The 17,441-nt window shown below is 53.5% G+C and overlaps 1 protein-coding gene across 1 annotated transcript in view; it reads left to right on the forward strand.

Moving 5' to 3' along the window:
- The window catches only part of MAML3 (mastermind like transcriptional coactivator 3), a 477,422-nt gene that overhangs the window by 447,685 nt on the left and 12,296 nt on the right, over positions 1 to 17,441 (forward strand). The window contains exon 3 of the mRNA XM_002716951.5: positions 15,346 to 15,603. Within this exon, the coding sequence (XP_002716997.2) occupies positions 15,346 to 15,603 (258 nt within the window). The remainder of the gene's footprint in view (positions 1 to 15,345; positions 15,604 to 17,441) is intronic.

Below are 17,441 nucleotides of genomic sequence, written 5' to 3' on the forward strand. Positions count from 1 at the left end.
AACTATCTTATAAACAAAATATAGCATACTATTTCTATGCAAATAAGATGTAGCGCTAAGACCGAGTCACGTTCCGGCGATTTTTATTCCATCAACTGCTTAAGCCTAAGAAATATTTGGCTATCAATTTCTTATGAATTCTACTTATCATTAAAACTCCTTAATTGGGTCACCATGTAACTCTCAGTGTTCCTTTGGGCTTTCTCAGAAAAAATTACACATTTAGCAGGAAGGAGAAAGTTGGAGAATCAAGTCAAGGAAGCAGAAAAATGAAAAGGTTTCTGCTTCTCAAACTTTGGTCATGTTTCCTGTCATTAATCGGTATCATCCCTTCATTCCCTGGCTATGCTCTGAGGACTTTGAAAACATTCAAGTTACCTATTGTCCTTCTCCCATTAAAAGCCAGGGATTGGGGCTGGAGCTATGGTTTAGTGGGATAAAGCCACCACCTGTGACACCAGCATCCCATATAGGCGCTGGTTTGAGTCCTGGCTGGTCCATTTCTCCAGCTCTCTGCTCATGGCCTGGGAAAAGCAATGGAAGATGGCCCAAGTGCTTGGTCTCCTGCACTCATGTGGGAGACCTGGTTGAAGCTCCTAGCTCCTGGCTCCTGGCTGCGGCCTGGCCCAGCCCTGGCCATCGTGGCCATTTGGGAAGTGAACCAGTGGATGGAAGAGCTCTCTCCCCAACACCCGACCCCCAGTAACTCTGACTTTCAAAATAAATAAATAAATCTTTACCAAAAAAAAAAAAAAAAGCCGGCAGTGTGTTTAAAATACTGCATACTACATTCACGTGTAAATGAATTCAATTTTTAAGAATGGAGAGCACACGGAGCATGAGAATGATGAACTCCTGACGTGTAAGCAGGGAGCGCCGTCTCTGCCCCATTTCTGGTCACCATGTGCACTGAGCCGAGTGAGAATGAGAGACTGAAAGTAAGTGGGAGGAGGTGGCACCCAGTGAACCAGGGAGTGACCCGACATTTGCTGGTGGCGACAAGGGCGTAAATTCTTAACTCTCACCAAAATAGACCTCACAGGCAAACTGGAGTCCACTCCTCAGTTCCCACGGTCAGTGACAGCCTCCCCTCACCTCCTGGCCACCCCCAGCCCTTCCCGCCCACCTTCTCCTGATCTCCTGCTCCTGATCTCCTGATCCAGCCCATTCTAATCTCTGCTTTACCTGACACCAGCTTCATCTCCTTAAAGTAATGCGTTTATCGTTTAATCCCCTCGCAGAGCCCCTATGGCTCCCTGTGTCCGTCGGCTGTCAGGTGGCGCCGCCGGCCTCCAACCTGTCTGTGGTCAGTGCCCAGGCCCCAGCAAACACCTCCACTTCCCGCCTTGCAGATGGCTGCTCCCTCCTTTCTTGGCTTTCTCTTCTTGTGCAAATCCAAATCCACATTCCTTTCAAGGCTGCCAGCCAAGCCCCCCTTCATCCATGAGGCTCTGCCCAGGCAGAACCAGAGAATTTACAGTGACATGCCCAGAGCAAGTGAGCCGTGGAACCCATGTGTTCCATGGTCAACTGGGGAGCTTGAATGGAACCCAGGCATATGCCACGTGGGTTCACCCTTGAGCAGCCTATGTCTCCCTCCAGCTTCCCAGTGAAAGCAAACCTGGCTCTCTGCCTGGCCTCAGTCCTCCAGCCAAGACAGGGCCCTTGCCATCCCACCGCAGCACCTGCCCTGTAGGAGGTCCTGGAGGCATTGCTTGCATATCTGAGCTCTTTAAAGAGTGTGATGCCCACTTCAATGAAAGGAATGCGTTCCTGACCAACTACGTGTTCCACATATCATGTTCTGCAGAAAGTTTTGTGGCGTATGCTTGCTTTCTGGGTGATGGATGTGTCCTGGCCATGAAGTGACAGACGGTCCTTTCCTCTACCCATGTCCAGAGTAAAGCTGTCCACACCACCCACACCCACGGGCTTCTGTGTCATATTAAACAATTCAGTTATTTGCTTGTTTTGTTTGGGTGTGTGTTTTAGCTGGGAGTATTTAAGAAAAGTCCACTCTAAGATCTAGAAAGGTGGTGCTGTGGATTCATTCTGAGAGGAGGAACGTGGTGGGGGCAAGAGGCGCAGAGTCACCACACAGACCCCGGGAGTCACGTGAAAGCAGGCCAGAGGCGAGCAGCTCACAGACTCATTTATTTCAGTTGGTGCAGCAGCTTATATAGCCGAGGCAGCCAATCTGGTCAAGGAGCCGTTTATGCCATAACCAATCACTGCCTGTTGCTAGGCAAGCTCCTTTGCCAGGTGGGTTCCACTGCCATTTCCTGAGTAGCTGATGTTCGCTTGCCAGTGCCATCTTGGCACAGCCTTCCTATTCCACCACAGACAGTGAAAAGGAAGATGCTAGTAAGGGCTGTGAAGTACTCTAACTGCAGCTTCAAGTGAAAGGCTCCCAGACCCAGGCACTCCTATGTGGCCACAGCTGTGCTCTCCCCAGCTCATCACACCCTTCCTTATCTGAGTCCCTTAGAGAAAGTGGATCAGAGCAATCCAAGCCTCCCTAGGTTCCTGCCCCCAAGAGCATGTTCATCTTACCACAGGTAGATTTGGGGTCTGCTCCCAAGAAGCCTCGGGGAGGTGCAGGGAGCACCAGGGACCCTGCACAGCCACTGATGTGCTGTGGTGACAGTGGTTCACTCCCCAGAAGGCCACCAACAGAAAGCGCAGAAAGCCAATCCGAAACCAGGAGCTTCTTCCAGGTCACCCACACGGGTGCAGGGGCCCAAGGACTTGGGCCATCTTCCATTGCTTTCCCAGGCCATAGCAGAGAGCTGGATCGGAAGAGGAGCAGCCAGGAGTTGAACCAGTGCCAATACGGGATGCTGCCACTGCAGGTGATGGCTTTACCTGCTATGCCACAGCGCAGGCTCCAAATGCCTCTTAAAAAAGTATTTATTTATTTATTTATTTGAGAGGCAGAGTTACAGACAGGGAGAGACAGAGAGAGGTCTTCCGTCTTCTGGTTCACTCCCCAGATGGCCACAATGGCTGGCGCTGGGCTGATCCAAAGCCAGGAGCCAGGAGCTTCTTCTCCCGAGCACTTGGATTATCTTCCACTGCTTTCCCAGGTGCATTCAGAGAGTGGGATCCGAAGTGGAAACTTGAACCAGTGCCCATCTGGGATGCCAGCACCGCAGGCAGATGCTAAACCTTCTATGCCACAGCGCTGAACCCTGTGGCTGCCTCTTAGGGCAGTGTTCGCCAGGTCTCCTCTAGGAAATGATCTTCAGTGAAAACAAAGCCCAGAGAAAGTAAGGTATATAAAGAAGGGGATCTCGTTCTCACTGGCCTGTGCTGGGTGTTGCAAAATGGGGACCTGAGACAGGTTCAAAGTTCAGTTGAAAGGTGCGTGGGCCCCCACTTTCACCCTCTTCCACCTACACACGCTTACACGCCTCCGCAAATTCCCAGCTGTTTATATTTAATCTCGGCTTCCAGAAAAGGTTGACTTGACTTGGAGGGATGTAATAGCGGCTGCTTGAGAAACTGTTGGACGAGGGGACCCCAAAGGGAGAAAGAAACATGGAGGAGAATGTCGAGTCAGTAAAAGGAAGGAAGTGTGCGTGTGTGTGTGTGTGTGTGTGTGTGTTAGAGAAATGGCCTAATGGGAAGGAAAAGCAGAAACAGGCTCCCTCGTGCTGGAAGGACCTCTGGGGGCACGAAGTCCCCGGAGCAGTGCGCAGCTCCGCCTGTCGCCTGTCGCCTGTCACCTGTCGCCTGTCGTGGGCCCGCGGGACTGAGGCATCGGCTGTTCTGAGTTCAGCTTCCACCGCACAGCCTCCTCTGAGAGACCCGTGAGCCGCCGTGAAAGCCCTTTAAGGAGGTGAGAGGTTTGGGGCGGAGACTTTAAGAATCCTGCGGCCGCTCTAAAGCAGCGAGCCAGCTGGAGGGAGAACCAGTCCTGGCCACTTTGGGGGAATTCGGGGCCTGGTAGTACACATCTGGGATGACGTCATGGTGAGGAGGTCAGCCTGGGCTAGGCAGAAAGGGCTAGAAAACTGCTGACACATCCCAGATGCTTAAGCAAAAAATATGGAGGTGTTAAGTGGCAAACGATATTTGGCACAAACCCCCCACCCTAGAAGTCTGTGTTGCTCCTGTCAGCAACAGTGGATTTATTCCTCACCCCAGTGAAGGTTTCACAGCAATTTCTCCTCCCGCCTGGGATCCAGTGCCGCAGTTACTGAACAACTCCGTTTCCCCCTACGCAGAAGGTGGTCATTTGTGAACAGGGGTAGTTTCTTGCATGAGCGTGAGGAACTGGTGTGACCATTGAGAAAGAAGACAAGATGGATTGAAAGCATGAGCCCCCCCAAAAACTTTCTAATTGCCTCATTTCGGTTAAGAGTGGTGATGACGCACACAAACTGTTATGAGTACCTCTTACGTGCCCAGCATTGACTCATGCTACCTGAGAGAGAAGTTCTGGGGAAAGGGGGTGACTTCTAATTCTTCCCAGATTCCTTTGGGTTACTATGTAGGTGAATGGAGTGAGTGTATGTGTGTGTGGTGTGTAGGGTGTGTGGTGTTTTCATGTATGGATTGTGTGCAAATGCATGGTGTGTGTATGATACATATGTGGCTATGGTGTGAGTGTTTGCATGGTGTGTATGGTGTGTGTGTGTGTGTGGTATGCAGCCTAGAGCAGTGTTTACTGCAGTGCAAGTCAAATTGGGGAAACTCTGAGGTCCCTATTTCTAAGGAGGTTTTTAATCCCAGTTTGTCCTTAAGTCTTCCAAGGTTAAGCAAAGACCTGAGCCACTGCTGGTTTTTGTAGTCCCCAAGGATACTTACAAAACTGAGAAGCGTCCATAGCGTTTGCAGTGTATTAGCTTCACAAGATACACAAGGAACCTATAAAGCATGTTCGCTGCTAATGGACTTAGAGCTGTGGGGTCCAATCACAGGGACACCATTTAAAGGTGTAAACTAGATGCTCTTTCCCAGGGTTTCTCTGGGACTCCAGGTAAATAAAGCCTTGTTTGAAAACGACCTTCTCTATCTAAAAACGCAACCTCAGGGGATTTTGCGGAGATGAGGCCCCGGGTCAGTTGGCCTTTTGCCAGACCCTGATCCCCGCCCGCCCATGGGCCTTCCTTGACCACTGTGGGCCCTTCTCCTAGACTTGCTTCCTCTGAGAAGCCAGCCCTCAGCTCAGACCCGCAATTCTGTTGTGAATTCTGCCGCTTGCCCCTGCTCTCACTGTCCTCCGCCAAGTCCTGGCCTCCTCAGAGCCCACCGCCACCTCCTGGCCACCCTGCTGCCCCCAGTCTCAGTGTCACGTGGCCAGTTGTGGTTTGCCCCCGCGCAGGTTCAGCAGTCAGAATACCAGCAGAGCAGGTGGGCGTGGACACCCTCCCGCTGGCAGCCTGTGCAGGGAGGGCAGAGCAGGGCCGGGAGCAGGCAGTGGGAGCTCGGCCCTCCCGAGGCCACAGAGGGCCTGTAGAGGCCGGGGAAGCTCCGTGCCGTCTGTCTGAAGCAAGCCCAGCCTTTCTTCCCTCCTTCTGCCTTGCTGTGGCTGCAGCCGAGAGCTCCATTTGGCAGCGTGGTGGTGCTCTTGTCTATAAATGGCAACGTTGGCCTGCCTCCCAGTTTAACACAAGATAGGCCTGGGCATCAGTTATGCAATCTTTGCCCTGATGACTTCATCAGAAAGGGTGGGGCAATAAGAAAGGTTCGGGCCGGGGAGATGGTAGCTGCAGAGAGAAAAATCTTTCTGAGCTGCATGGCTGCAGACAGCCGAGACGGCACCACCTCCTTCTTTAAATCGAGGGCAGAAACGTAGCAAACCTGCAGGTGAAACAACCCTTACAGCACAGCTGACAAGCCACTTACTGCCAGTGCGTCCTGCACTGGCCACTTGGGTGCCAGCAGAGACTGCTCACCCCACCCCCCCCACCCCATGGGGCACGGAGCGCAGCTGGTGGCTCGAGTTTTCTTCCAGGCCCGCACGAGAGACGGCTTGTGGAGGTCAGCTGCGGTTTTCCACCATGGCTCACGTTCTTGAACTCTGCAGGTCTGCCTGGCTCTGGCCATGCTCTGTGGTTTCGAGCCTAGAATGGCGAGAAGCCACGAGGAGCAGGTGGGTGCCACAAAGGGCAGAGTTGTCCCTGGGACAATGTCAGTGCCTTTCAGCAGCCTCTGTGGGGCTGGAGAGATCTTTGTTGAAGTGATGAAAAGCCAGCCTAGCAGCCGAACCTGCAGCCAAATCCCATTGTCTCAAAGGGGCCCTGCCTAGAGGGTGCAGTGGGCTGGGGAGAAATGGCCTAGGGCCCAGATGCCACCCGGGCCCCTCCTGAATGGACTGTGTCCCCATTCACTGTCAGTTTAAGCTTATACTGAATGAGTTGGGAACAAGAGTCCTATTTATTAAAAGTAATATCATATATTAATAGAAAATTTTCAAGAGTCTTTGGGCCTGGCATTGTGGTGCAGAGTGGTTAAGCTGCTGCCTGTAACACTGGCATCCCATGTGAATGCCAGTTCAAGTCCCAGCTGCTCTGTTTCCAACCTAGCTCCCTGCTAATGTGCCTGAGAAAGCAGCAAAGGATGGTCCCTGTGGAAGATGTGGAAGACCTGGATGGAGTTCGTGGCTTCTGGCTTTGGCTTGGCCCAACCTTGCCTGTTGTGACCATTTGGGGACTGAGCCAGCAGGTAGAAGATCCCACTTTCTCATTCTCTCTCCCTCTCTCTCTCTCTCCCCCCACGCCCGTAACTCTGCCTTTCAAATAACTAATCTTTAAAAAATAAGTAAATAGCCGGCGCTGCAGCTCACTAGGCTAATCCTACGCCTGTGGAGCTGGCACACCGGGTTCTAGTCCCAGTCAGGGCGCCAGATTCTGTGCCGGTCGCTCCTCTTCCAGTCCAGCTCTCTGCTGTGGCCCGGGAGTGCAGTGGAGGATGGCCCAAGTGCTTGGGCCCTGCACCCGCATGGGAGACCAAGGGAAGCACCTGGCTCCTGGCTTCAGATCAGCACAGTGCGCCGGCCGCAGCGCAACGGCCGCAGCAGCCATTGAGGGGTGAACCAACGGCAAAAGGAAGACCTTTCTCTCTGTCTCTCTCTCTCACTGTCCACTCTGCCTGTCAAAATAATAATAATAATAATAATAATAATAAAATAAAATTAATTAAATAAAAAGAGTGTAAAAGTAAAACCACTTGTAATCCTTGTCTATCAAGATGATTCAGCGGCTGGGGGTTTAGAAACTGCTTTATTTGCTCCCACCCGTGCCCATGTACAGTAAGCTTTTTTCTGTGTGATTAGATAGCCTGCGAAAGCATGATTCTTATTGGCTGCCTAGTGTTCATGGTATGGATGTACCATAATTTATTTCATCAAGTTCCTATTGTTGCCCACTAATGAACTTTTAACCAATTTAGAGTTGCTTTGGTGGTGGAATTAATCACACAAAAGGGATCAAAAGGACTCTGTAATTTACACGGAAGGCAGAGGAACGGCGTAACTCTCCAAGTTGCGTTTCTACTGGGGGGACCCATGGAGTCTACAGAGTGCTGATCAGGACAAATGGTAGTTCTGTCGTCTCTTCCCCCAAGAAAAGCCTCGGCGGCCTGACCTCTCCTCTGGCTGGTGGCACTGCACATCCTGGGCTGCACCGCCCCCTTCACCCTTTCCTTAACAGCCAGCGAGGGTCTCGTGGAAGCGTCGAGAAGCAGCATGTGTCGGGCCGCTCCGTTCTCTCCTCTCCATCCCTGGTGTTGCTTTAGGCTAGAGCACATCATAGCAAATTAGGCCACTGAGTTCAGCAAGTGTTTTCTGTTGTTCTGCTGTAGACCCAGCTCCGTGTCGGGTGCCAGGGAGACTCAGAGGCCAGTCCCCAAGGAGCTGAAGACTTGGCCAGGAGTGATGCCACAGGATGTCCTGCTGCCAGCAGATTATCGCTCGTCAGCATTGGGAAAGCTGGGGCTTTCTGAGGCTCTCGTGTCACTCGGTGACACCTGTCACTCAGCAGGGCGCAGTCAGGCACAGACCCTGACTGAGGGCGTGGGAACTGTGTCTGCACACAGGGGACAAGCTGACAGGAAACAGAAAACATCGGAATAGCAGTGATGGTTACCTTTGCGTGTTGAAATTCAGTATTGCCTTTTTCTTCTTCCCACTTTTCTGTGTGTGTGTGTGTGTTTTCCAAATTTTCCGCAGTTATCGGGTGGGAAAGGGGAACAGCAAACCACGTGTGTGTGTGTGTGTGGTGTGTGTGTGTGTGTGCATTTAAGAGAGACAGAGAGCTCCCAATCACTGGTCCACTCCTCAAATGCTCACAACAACCAGAGATACACCCAGAAGCCAGGAACTCATTCCAGGAATCCCACATGGGCGGAAGGAACTGAAGTACTTGAGCCATCACCTCCATCTTCTAGGGTCTGCTTAGCAGGAAGCTACAGGAAGGAGCCAGAGGGGGGTACTGATCCCAGGCACTCCAACATGGAATGCAGGCCTCTGAACAGCCAGGCCAAACGCCTGCTCTGCGTGCACTTTTAAAATGCAGTCGCCCATCAGGGAATTAGCTTCTAGGACCGCCTAAGCATACCAAAATCTGTGGACGTTCAAGCACCTCCTACAAAGCGGTGTTCTATCAGCGTGTAACCTGTACACATCCTCTCTCTCTCTGAATGACTTATGATTCCTAATGGAAATGCTATGTAAACGGTTGTTATGCTCTGTTGTTTAGAAAATAATAATGAAACAAAAGTCTGTACACGTTCAATACAGATGCGGTGTTTTTTAGTAGTTTCGATCCTTGCACAGTTGATTGAACCCTCAGATGTGGATCCCACGGTTACCAGGGGCTAATGGTAGTTGCTTTATCAAATGTACAGACTCCACTCTCCTCATGGAAATCCTAGAAAGAAAAATCCACATTAAGAAAAGTCTCAGGCCCATTATTTTTGGAGCTCAGCTATAATGAGAAACAAAGTCGTTCCCTTGCCCAGAGGGTGCGAGGCACGCTTCAGAGGTGGTAGCAGGGACAGCAGTCCCACAGCTGGCAGCCTGAGTGTGACAGTCAGCGGATGCATGTTGGAGCTGAGTTCCTGCCTGGGCTGGCTGAGTTCTTCCAGAATAACCGGCTCCTTCTGCCAGATCAAACTACAAACTCTGCTGAACCCACCCTGCAGCCTTAGCATTGGGCCCCAAGTCACTGCTGTGTGCATTAATGGGCTTCCTAGATGGGCACGCTCGGCCTCAAAACTCAGCCTCCAAGACAACCACCACACATCACAAAACCTTTCAGTGCTGTCTGCCTTCAGAATTTTCTAGACAAAGGGGCTTGGAGGCCCAGGGCAGGCCCTGTTGGAACTCTGCTGTGAATGGATCGCAAGCCAACCCTCCAGACCCAGAGTGAAAATCTGTTCTGGAAAAGTCTGTAAAAGATGTCACCGCACTGAACCCACATTTCTGCCCTGACACTTGCTCAACTTCAAAGGGAAGTCTAAGGTTTTATGTTTTGCTGCTTCCTGGCACTTCTGGTTGAAGGGTCTAATCGTATGCCCTTTGTTGAAATGTCGAAGTTGATAAAACAGAGGCGTCCCAATTTGGGGAATCAGACCACATCTAAAAACCGATATGGATGTTCCTGCACTCTGCAGTTGCATGCTTTGATCCCAGTAGCCTTTCTACCTTTTGATCCTTTGTCCAGCCTCCTACCCTATCCCTTCCCACTCTCTATGCTCCAGAGTTCTCTTGGGTGGTCTGCTCGATTAAGACCAGATGCACCTTATAGTGGGTGGAGAAGTCAAAATCCCAAAGGTACCACGCACTGCCAGTAGCTAGGGGACACGAGGCAAGTTACTTGGGCTCTCAGTGACTCGGGGTATTTTAATCGGAATCATGGTTTTCCGTGGTACTCCCCTAATACCACGCCAGGGAAAGCCTAGCGATGTCTGATGCTCCCTTAGCAAGGCGGTTACACTGGACTCGGCGGCCCCTGCCTGCGCATGCCTCCCCCAGCCTCCACTGCAGAGAGGAACTGGAGTCTTGGCCTTCCTACGAGCATCCTGGCCGTGGGCTCCGCTCCGACGTCACCGGCCGGAGCAATCCTCCAACGTCTATGCGGATTTTGTTCCAAATGCAGAATTTACAAGAGAAATCCAAGCAGCTGCGCACCAGGAGGGCACAGGGCCCAGCAGGATGCTTTGCTCTGAGGGTTTTCACCCGGAGGGCCTGCTAAAACTCCCCCAGCAGTGGGGATTCGGTAGGCCTGGGAACTTGCATTTCCAACAAGCGCCCAGGTGATGCTACAGCTGCCGGACTTCAGCCCAGCGGCGTTCCCAAATTGTCCATACAGGCTGTGAGCTTCCTTCCTGAACCACCCCACTGCACCACCCCATTCACTGCCAAGGAGGAGGAGGCCCGGGGCTCGGCCGAAGGGCCCAGCCAGCCGCCACGCAGCCTCAGCGCTGGCGGGCGTCCGCCTCGTCCCGCGGGTGGACTCGTGCCCGGCAAGCGGTCACCCTTGGTACTGGTCTGCCTTCTGAAACCGGAAACGGAGCAGTTAGCACGTTCGCGGGGGAAAAAGCCTATAGGTCCTGGGCAACATTCCGTTTGGGCTGCAGACGGATGCTGTTTCCTGTGCGTGAATGGCCTGGCCCGCCGCGGGGTGTGTGCGTGCGTGTGGGTGCGCGGGTGGGTGCGAAAGCGCAGGATTCCGATCTGGGCTCCCACGGCCTCGGGGCCCGCGCCCGGCGTCGCAGCGCCGCCTTCTTTGTTAGGGACGCCTGCTCCCGACTGCTTCCTCCGAGTCCGCCGAGGACTTGTAAGCTCACAGGGCTCCAAAATCGCGCCCCGGGGGACTTTGTACGCAAACTCCTCCATCTCCCGCAGGCATCTCGCAGGCCCTCCCGGCTCGGGCGGTGCGTGCCGGGGCTGGCGCAAAGCCACCACCGCCCCCCTCACCTCCCCCACCCCGGCCCTCGCCTCGGGAGGCAAAGAAAAGTCGGCCGTGAGTCACCAGGTCCGTGTGGGTCGCGTGGGGGTTGGAGGAGGAGGAGGAGGAGAGGGGAGCGCACCCCGAGCCGGGCGGCGGTGGGTGGAGAGAGAACTCATTTTGTGTGAAGAGGGCCTCGAGTCACCAGGGAATTCCTGGATTGTCTCGGGCTGTCGTGCGCGGTGTCCATCACGCCGCGCGAGCACCATCTGCTCGGTATTATGCTCGCAGTTGCCAGGCTACCTGCTGTACGCAGTAACACTTGACTGCCCGGCCCCGCCAGCGCCGCGGCCGCGCGCCCGCCTGATTGAGCCATCTGCGCGGGGAGGGGCGGTGCGCCGCGGCCCAGGCCGAGCTCACAGCGCCATCTGCTGGCGGCGCGGCGGCTCAGCAGCTGCGGCTCGCCAGCCTCCCCCGACCCTGAGCCGCCTGCAAAAGGCTGCAGCCCCGGGGGCGTGCTCCCCGCCGGCCGGCGCCCCCAGCTCACTCTCGCCCCGCAAGTCTTTTGTGATCCACCCTCCCCGGAGCCGGCAGCCTCTGGTTCGCCGCCAGCAGCCCCCCATCCCTCTCACCCAACCACGACGCATGTTCTTGAAGACACTTGAGAGAAAGAAAGCTTGCCCGCGCACAGATTTATAAATAAACAGCTGGCTGTTCTTGGGAGATATTTTTACCGCGGCTGGTTTTTTTGTTTGTTTGTTTTTTGTTTTTTGTTTGTTTTTTTTTTTTTTTAAGTTGGAAACCTCCTCTTTTAGGGAGGTAAGAGTGGTAGGTTATTATTATTATTATTATTATTATTTTACATCTCCCACCTCACTTTAGCCCTTGGAAAATGGCTAAGAGCTTTCCCTGGCTCTGATTTCTTGTGCCTCCCTTTATTTTGCTGAAACGTGACAGGGTCTGCAGAGAAAGGAAGATCCGCGTCGCCCCCTGGGTTGGACGGGAAGAGGCTGGGTTGAGATACCTGGGAGCACGCCAGGGAGGTCGCTGGGTAGGGAGTGGAGAACGGGCCAGTAATTAAAACTAAAAATACTGCATCATTCGGCTTCAAGGCATCGCGTTTCGCGTGACGAAGGCACAGCCTGGTTCTTTCTAATTGCACAACCCAGTGTGTGGCCTCCCCACACACAGGAGCCAGGGCTCCAAAGGCTGACAAGCGACAGCCTTCTCCCTCTGGAAGGCCTCTTGGAGGCTCAGAGAAGCTGCCTTGGGTGATGCGGTTGGTGCGGCAGCCTGGCTCCCACGGCAGGGCAGGGGGCGCGTCCTCACTGGCTCCCGTGGGAGACAGGGCCCGGGCGCGTCCTTACTGGCTCCGTGGGACGCATGGCACAGGGGGCATCCTCACTGGCTCCCATGGGACTCAAGGCACAGGGCACTTCCTCACTGGCTCCCGTGGCACGCAGGGCAAGGAGTGTGTCCTCACTGGCTCCTGTGGGAGCTGGTTCCATTGCAGGGCGGCCCTTTAACAATGCACATAGGCCCTCCTGCCCGTGGTTCCCCAGGTTTCCAGAGGGAAGCCTGAAGGCAAAAGCAGTACAAAGGCTCTCTTTGGGGAAACACCCGCTCCTGGGAGGTGGTGGCCTGCCTGTCCCAGTGGGTACGCCCTCCCCGTCCCCACCACCATCATCACCACCAGACACGGAGCTTTTGAAGTGTTTCTTTTGGCCCCAGGAAGACGGGGGCAGAAAGTGGCTGGATGTGTCAACCTTGTCATACCCCATCTGCCACTCCCTGCCTGTGGGCTGAGGAGAGCAGCCTGGGGACGCCTTCCTGGCCTCTCTGGGTGCACTCCCTGGCTGTGTGGGCCCTGGACACACAGAACAAGAGTCTCCCAGCGCCCAAGATAAGCAGAGCCCAGCCAGCCCAGCCCCCTGGGAAACTAGCTGAGGGCAACTTCCCCATCCTCCTAGGGTCCCATTTTGCTTCCTACTTTCTCCACCTTATCAAAACGAGAACGTCTCAAACATCCTGAAAAGCCTGGGAAGAAACCCACCCTGCTCACTGGCGAGGTATCTACCCCTGGGTGTGAAGTCCTTCGTGTCCATCCATCAGTCCCGTGTGTCTGAAGGTGGCAGGAAGCAGCCCCATCCCATTGGAAGGAGGGCTGGGGGAACAGCAAGTCTTAGAGCAAGAGGGAACCGACCCCTAGAGACCTGGATCCCACCCCCAGAGACCTGGATCCCTGCCGCGGGAGGGCATAAAGACCCCTCTCATTTTCCAGCAGTAAGCTCGGTTCCCTAACGTCAATACCTAGCTCCCTACCGACTAACTGTCCTCTTACAGAGAGACTACACAGACAAAAACTTAGGGATTGCAGCAGCGGCACTGAGCTGTGAGAAAGAGAACGCAGTGCATTTCCGGGAGGCAGGCGCTACGTACAAGGACCTTCAAAAAGTCTGCAGAATGCGCGTTGTGGGAAAACTGTCATGGATTTCAGAGGGTTTTGGCATCAAAGTAAACTGATGACGTATCCCCTGACCTTGTGGAAGGACCCTGGTAGTTACTCTCCAGGCAATTCCTAGGTGTGCTCTGGCGTGGTCACACAGAAGGGCCTGAGCTGGAGGAAGGGCTACTGATTTGGAATCACAGGCCGTGCTGGTGGGGCTCCCCCCTCACCAGCTGTGCATAAGCTCCCACGCCACCTAAACTCAGTGAGCTATTGGTTCTGGTAAGAAAAAAAAGAGTTTTGTCTTTGCTTTGTTTTGCTTACTCTGTTTCATTTGAGTGGAGGGAGAGACAGCTCAGGGCACCCATGGGTGGGAAGAAGACACAGGAATGGCTCAGGACCAGGTAATGGCGGGGAGGAGGTGTGCAACAAGCCCACGCTGTAGAGAATACAACCCAGGCTGTCTGTCCAGGAGGCACGGAGATAAACCTCACCCCTACACTCTGAGAAGAAATTGCCTGAATGATTGACAAGACCCGTACTGAAAGGGTAGCAAAGCAGCAAGAGGAGAAACGGTGAAGTCCAGCTGGGATAAAGCTCTAGTTCTCCACATTCAGTTCTTACGACTTGGTTCTCATCACAGGGCTGCACAAGATGACGTGCGTTTGTCTGTGTAGGTGTGTACATCCCAGAAGTCAGCTCCTCTGGGATCAGATGGATTGCTTGAAACATGGTGAATTAGAATACTTCTGCAGAATATTCCGACAATCCTTGCTACTGCCAAGTGTGTGTAGTAGGAAAGGAAGTGGCTAGAAAAGAACCCCAGTGTCACCTATGTCTTCTTCCCATCAGCTATTTTCCCCTAACGGTCTACGCTGGCGAGCTGCTAAAGACTTGCCCTCCAGCAGTCACTGGGCAGTGTGAGATGAGGTCTTTTACCATGCTGCCTCCCTTCCCTAAGTACCAATCCTCAAAAGTAGCCATAGGAGCTGGTGCTGTGGCATAGTAGGCTAAGCCGCTGCCTGTGGTGCCAGCATCAAACACGGGCACGGGTTCGAGACCCAGCTGCTCCACTTCTGATCCAGCTCCCTGCTGATGGCCTGAGAAAGCAGTGGAACATGGCCCAAGTGCTTGGGCCCCTTCACCCATGTGTGAGTCCTGGAAGAGGCTCCTGGCTCCTGGCTCCTGGCTCGTTGCTTTGGATAGGCCCAGCTCTGGCCATTGTGGCCATCTGGGGAGCAAACCAGTAAATGGAAGACGTCTCTGTCTCTCCCTCTCTCTGTCTGTAACTCTGCCTTTCAAATAAATAAATAAATCTTTAAAAAAGAAAAAAAACAAAGTTACTATAGGGAATTCAGATAAGCAATCAAACCCCTTGCCTGTAAATCACCCTGGACCCATGCACCTCGGTTCTGTTTGTAAAGCTGCTGGAAGATTACACAGCTTTGGTCAGTGTAAAACATTCCCAGTTCTCACCATCAACAGCCTCTGACCAGCAGGATTTTTAAACATGTATCATAGCTCTCAAATATCAAATATCAGATCTGGTGACTCCTAAACTCCAGCAGCCTCTGTAAATGTCTCTGCTACTTGCTCAGAGGCATCTGTTTTGGCCAAGGAAAGACTAAGGCGTAGCAGGTGAGGCCAGGATGCCTTGGTCCAGGCTTACAGTGAGCCCAGCTGGAGGGCTTGGTGACTACCCTTGGAGGAACGCAGATGTTGGTTGAGAACCGGTCTACCTCCATGAGTGAGTCCCATCCGAATCAGACTGGACGGGGTCTCAGATGCCCCAGGCCCATACTCTATGAAGTCCCCCTCGTAGCCTCTCCAGTTCCACTGGGGTAAGACCCCGTGTGAGAATTTGCAGGAGGTCTGATAGAGATGATATAAATGACACCCTTAGGCCCACGAGCCGGGACCTCCATCTGCCCCACGTGCCCAGGGGCCTCCATGCTAACAGCAGTGGGTCACTGTGTCTCCTATCTCTTCTCGTCCTCCCAGGAGCAGCATCCCATGGGGCTCCCCCGGACCTCCGGCCCCATGCAGCCCGCAGTGCCCCCAGGCTCGGGCGGCATGGTCTCCGGGACCAGTCCCGCGGGTCCCGGCTTCCTGGGCAGCCAGCCCCAGGCGGCGCTCATGAAGCAGATGCTGCTTGACCAGCGGGCCCAGCTGATGGAGCAGCAGAAGCAGCAGTTCCTGCGTGAGCAGAGGCAGCAGCAGCAGCAGCAGCAGCAGCAGCAGCAGATTCTGGCCGAGCAGGTAACGCGCCCCCATGGCATGACTCGTTCACTCTGCGCGCATTTCTTGGGCACCTGCCGTCTGTGAGGGAGTCACGCAGTTCATGTCCTATGCTCACAGCCCAACATTTCCTGGGAATCCCAGAACCACCTGCGGGATTGACACCTTTCCTATAAGGAGTTAGGTTAGTCCTCAAGGACAGCCTTCTGCCATCATCTTGAAGGCCCATTTGCCAGAGACATTTCTTTGACGCAAACCTCGCTCCTCTCCTGATTTCTGCTACGGGGTCTGCATCGTGAGTACCTGCTGGACCAGCTCACCTTCTCCCTAAGCCCACATATTTCTAGCATGAATGAAAAAAAAACAATAATAATTCGGAGAACTTTGTTTCTTGGAGGAAAGAGGCAGTAGGGGAGATGGAGGAGGAGCCTATAGAACTGGTTCCGAGCCATGGCCTGGAGCAGCAGCAGAACAATAGGGCCAACAGAACTACCTGGAAACCGGACTGAACTTGGGGTCACAGAGACGGTGCCAACCAGAGAAAATTCCAGACAGCTTTTTAAAAGGAATCCTGGAGGCTAAAGAAAGGCCTGACACAAATACACCTTGCCCGCTGGTGTCTGGGTCCACCCTTGCCGTAGAATTCCTCCTGCTTTGAGAGAAACCTTCCCTGCTCACTGGCCCTGTCTGCTTCCATCTGCTTCGCCTTCAGGGATGCCTGTGCCTGAGGTAGTATTACCCACCGGGAAAGGCGTGAGGCCGGCCAGAGGAGACCCCCAGGTGGCTCCTGTAGGGGCCTGCACAAGGAAAGACAACACACTGCAGGCTCTTGATTATAGAGCTACCGGGGTGCCATCTAGGGCTCAAGGCCCCACAGATCTCTGCTTCATAGTTAGCCTTCTAGAATGTTCCTAATAGGATCAGCATTTTTGGAACGGTACCAAGCATCTGCTGCCACATATAGCCAAGATACTGTGTGGGGCACAGGCACGTGGAGGGCCCCAGTAGCCAAGAACAGCAGTTCAGCGTCACACCAGTCATCCCCCAAAGAGAAAAATTGTACGGTGGAGCATAGTTCACTCGTGTTCCCTGCTTTTGCTTTTGTTCCTGAACAGCTGTGTAATTATCTCCCTTTTCACCAAGGTCAGTCGGCTGCCTGGCAGCTATTGTACAAACAAACCTCCATCCCTCTCACCCTGCATAAGGTGTGTGACAAGGAACCGTGCTAATATCCCTCAGACAGTGATAAATGGAGCTGCAGAGAGAAGCTGGGCTTCGTAAATCCTCCCCACAGCCAATCCCAGGACGCCCGCTGCAGGTGCACCTGATGTTCTGAGCGATGGCTTCTGAGGTGTGTGCTGCCACCAAGGCACAGCGGGAGGGTCAGAGGGGCCAGGAAGAAGACCGCTGGGCCAGCCCGAGGAGTGTTCCTGCACGGTGAGGTCAGGCGGTGCCCCCACCCCACTTCTGGAGCAAGGTGGGAGGTAGAAGAGCAAGAGAGGCGATGCGTCAGGAGGACACAGCACGCTGGAACATGAACGAAAGGGGACCACCCCTCAGGATCCTGGGCACGGACAGACACAGGGCCCCTCAGGGAAGTTGGCAGAATGGGAAGCTGTGACCTGAGTGCAAGGGGACTGCAAAATGATTGTGGAAAATGAGATTCAAGGGTAAGTTTATTTTGGTGAAAAAAAAAAAAAAGAAAGAAAGAAAAAGAAAAGCACTGAAATCCATGCATGATTTTTTTCATTACATACATTTTCCACGAATGTTTTGAAGGCCCCTCGTATGCATAGATTTCAAAAAGTTTGCACCAAAATAAACCTAGTCTTTAAGGGTATTTTCCATGTATTTTGTGA

The sequence above is a fragment of the Oryctolagus cuniculus genome, chromosome 8 (genome assembly GCF_964237555.1).
Source record: "Oryctolagus cuniculus chromosome 8, mOryCun1.1, whole genome shotgun sequence".
NCBI classification, from domain to species: Eukaryota; Metazoa; Chordata; class Mammalia; order Lagomorpha; family Leporidae; genus Oryctolagus; species Oryctolagus cuniculus.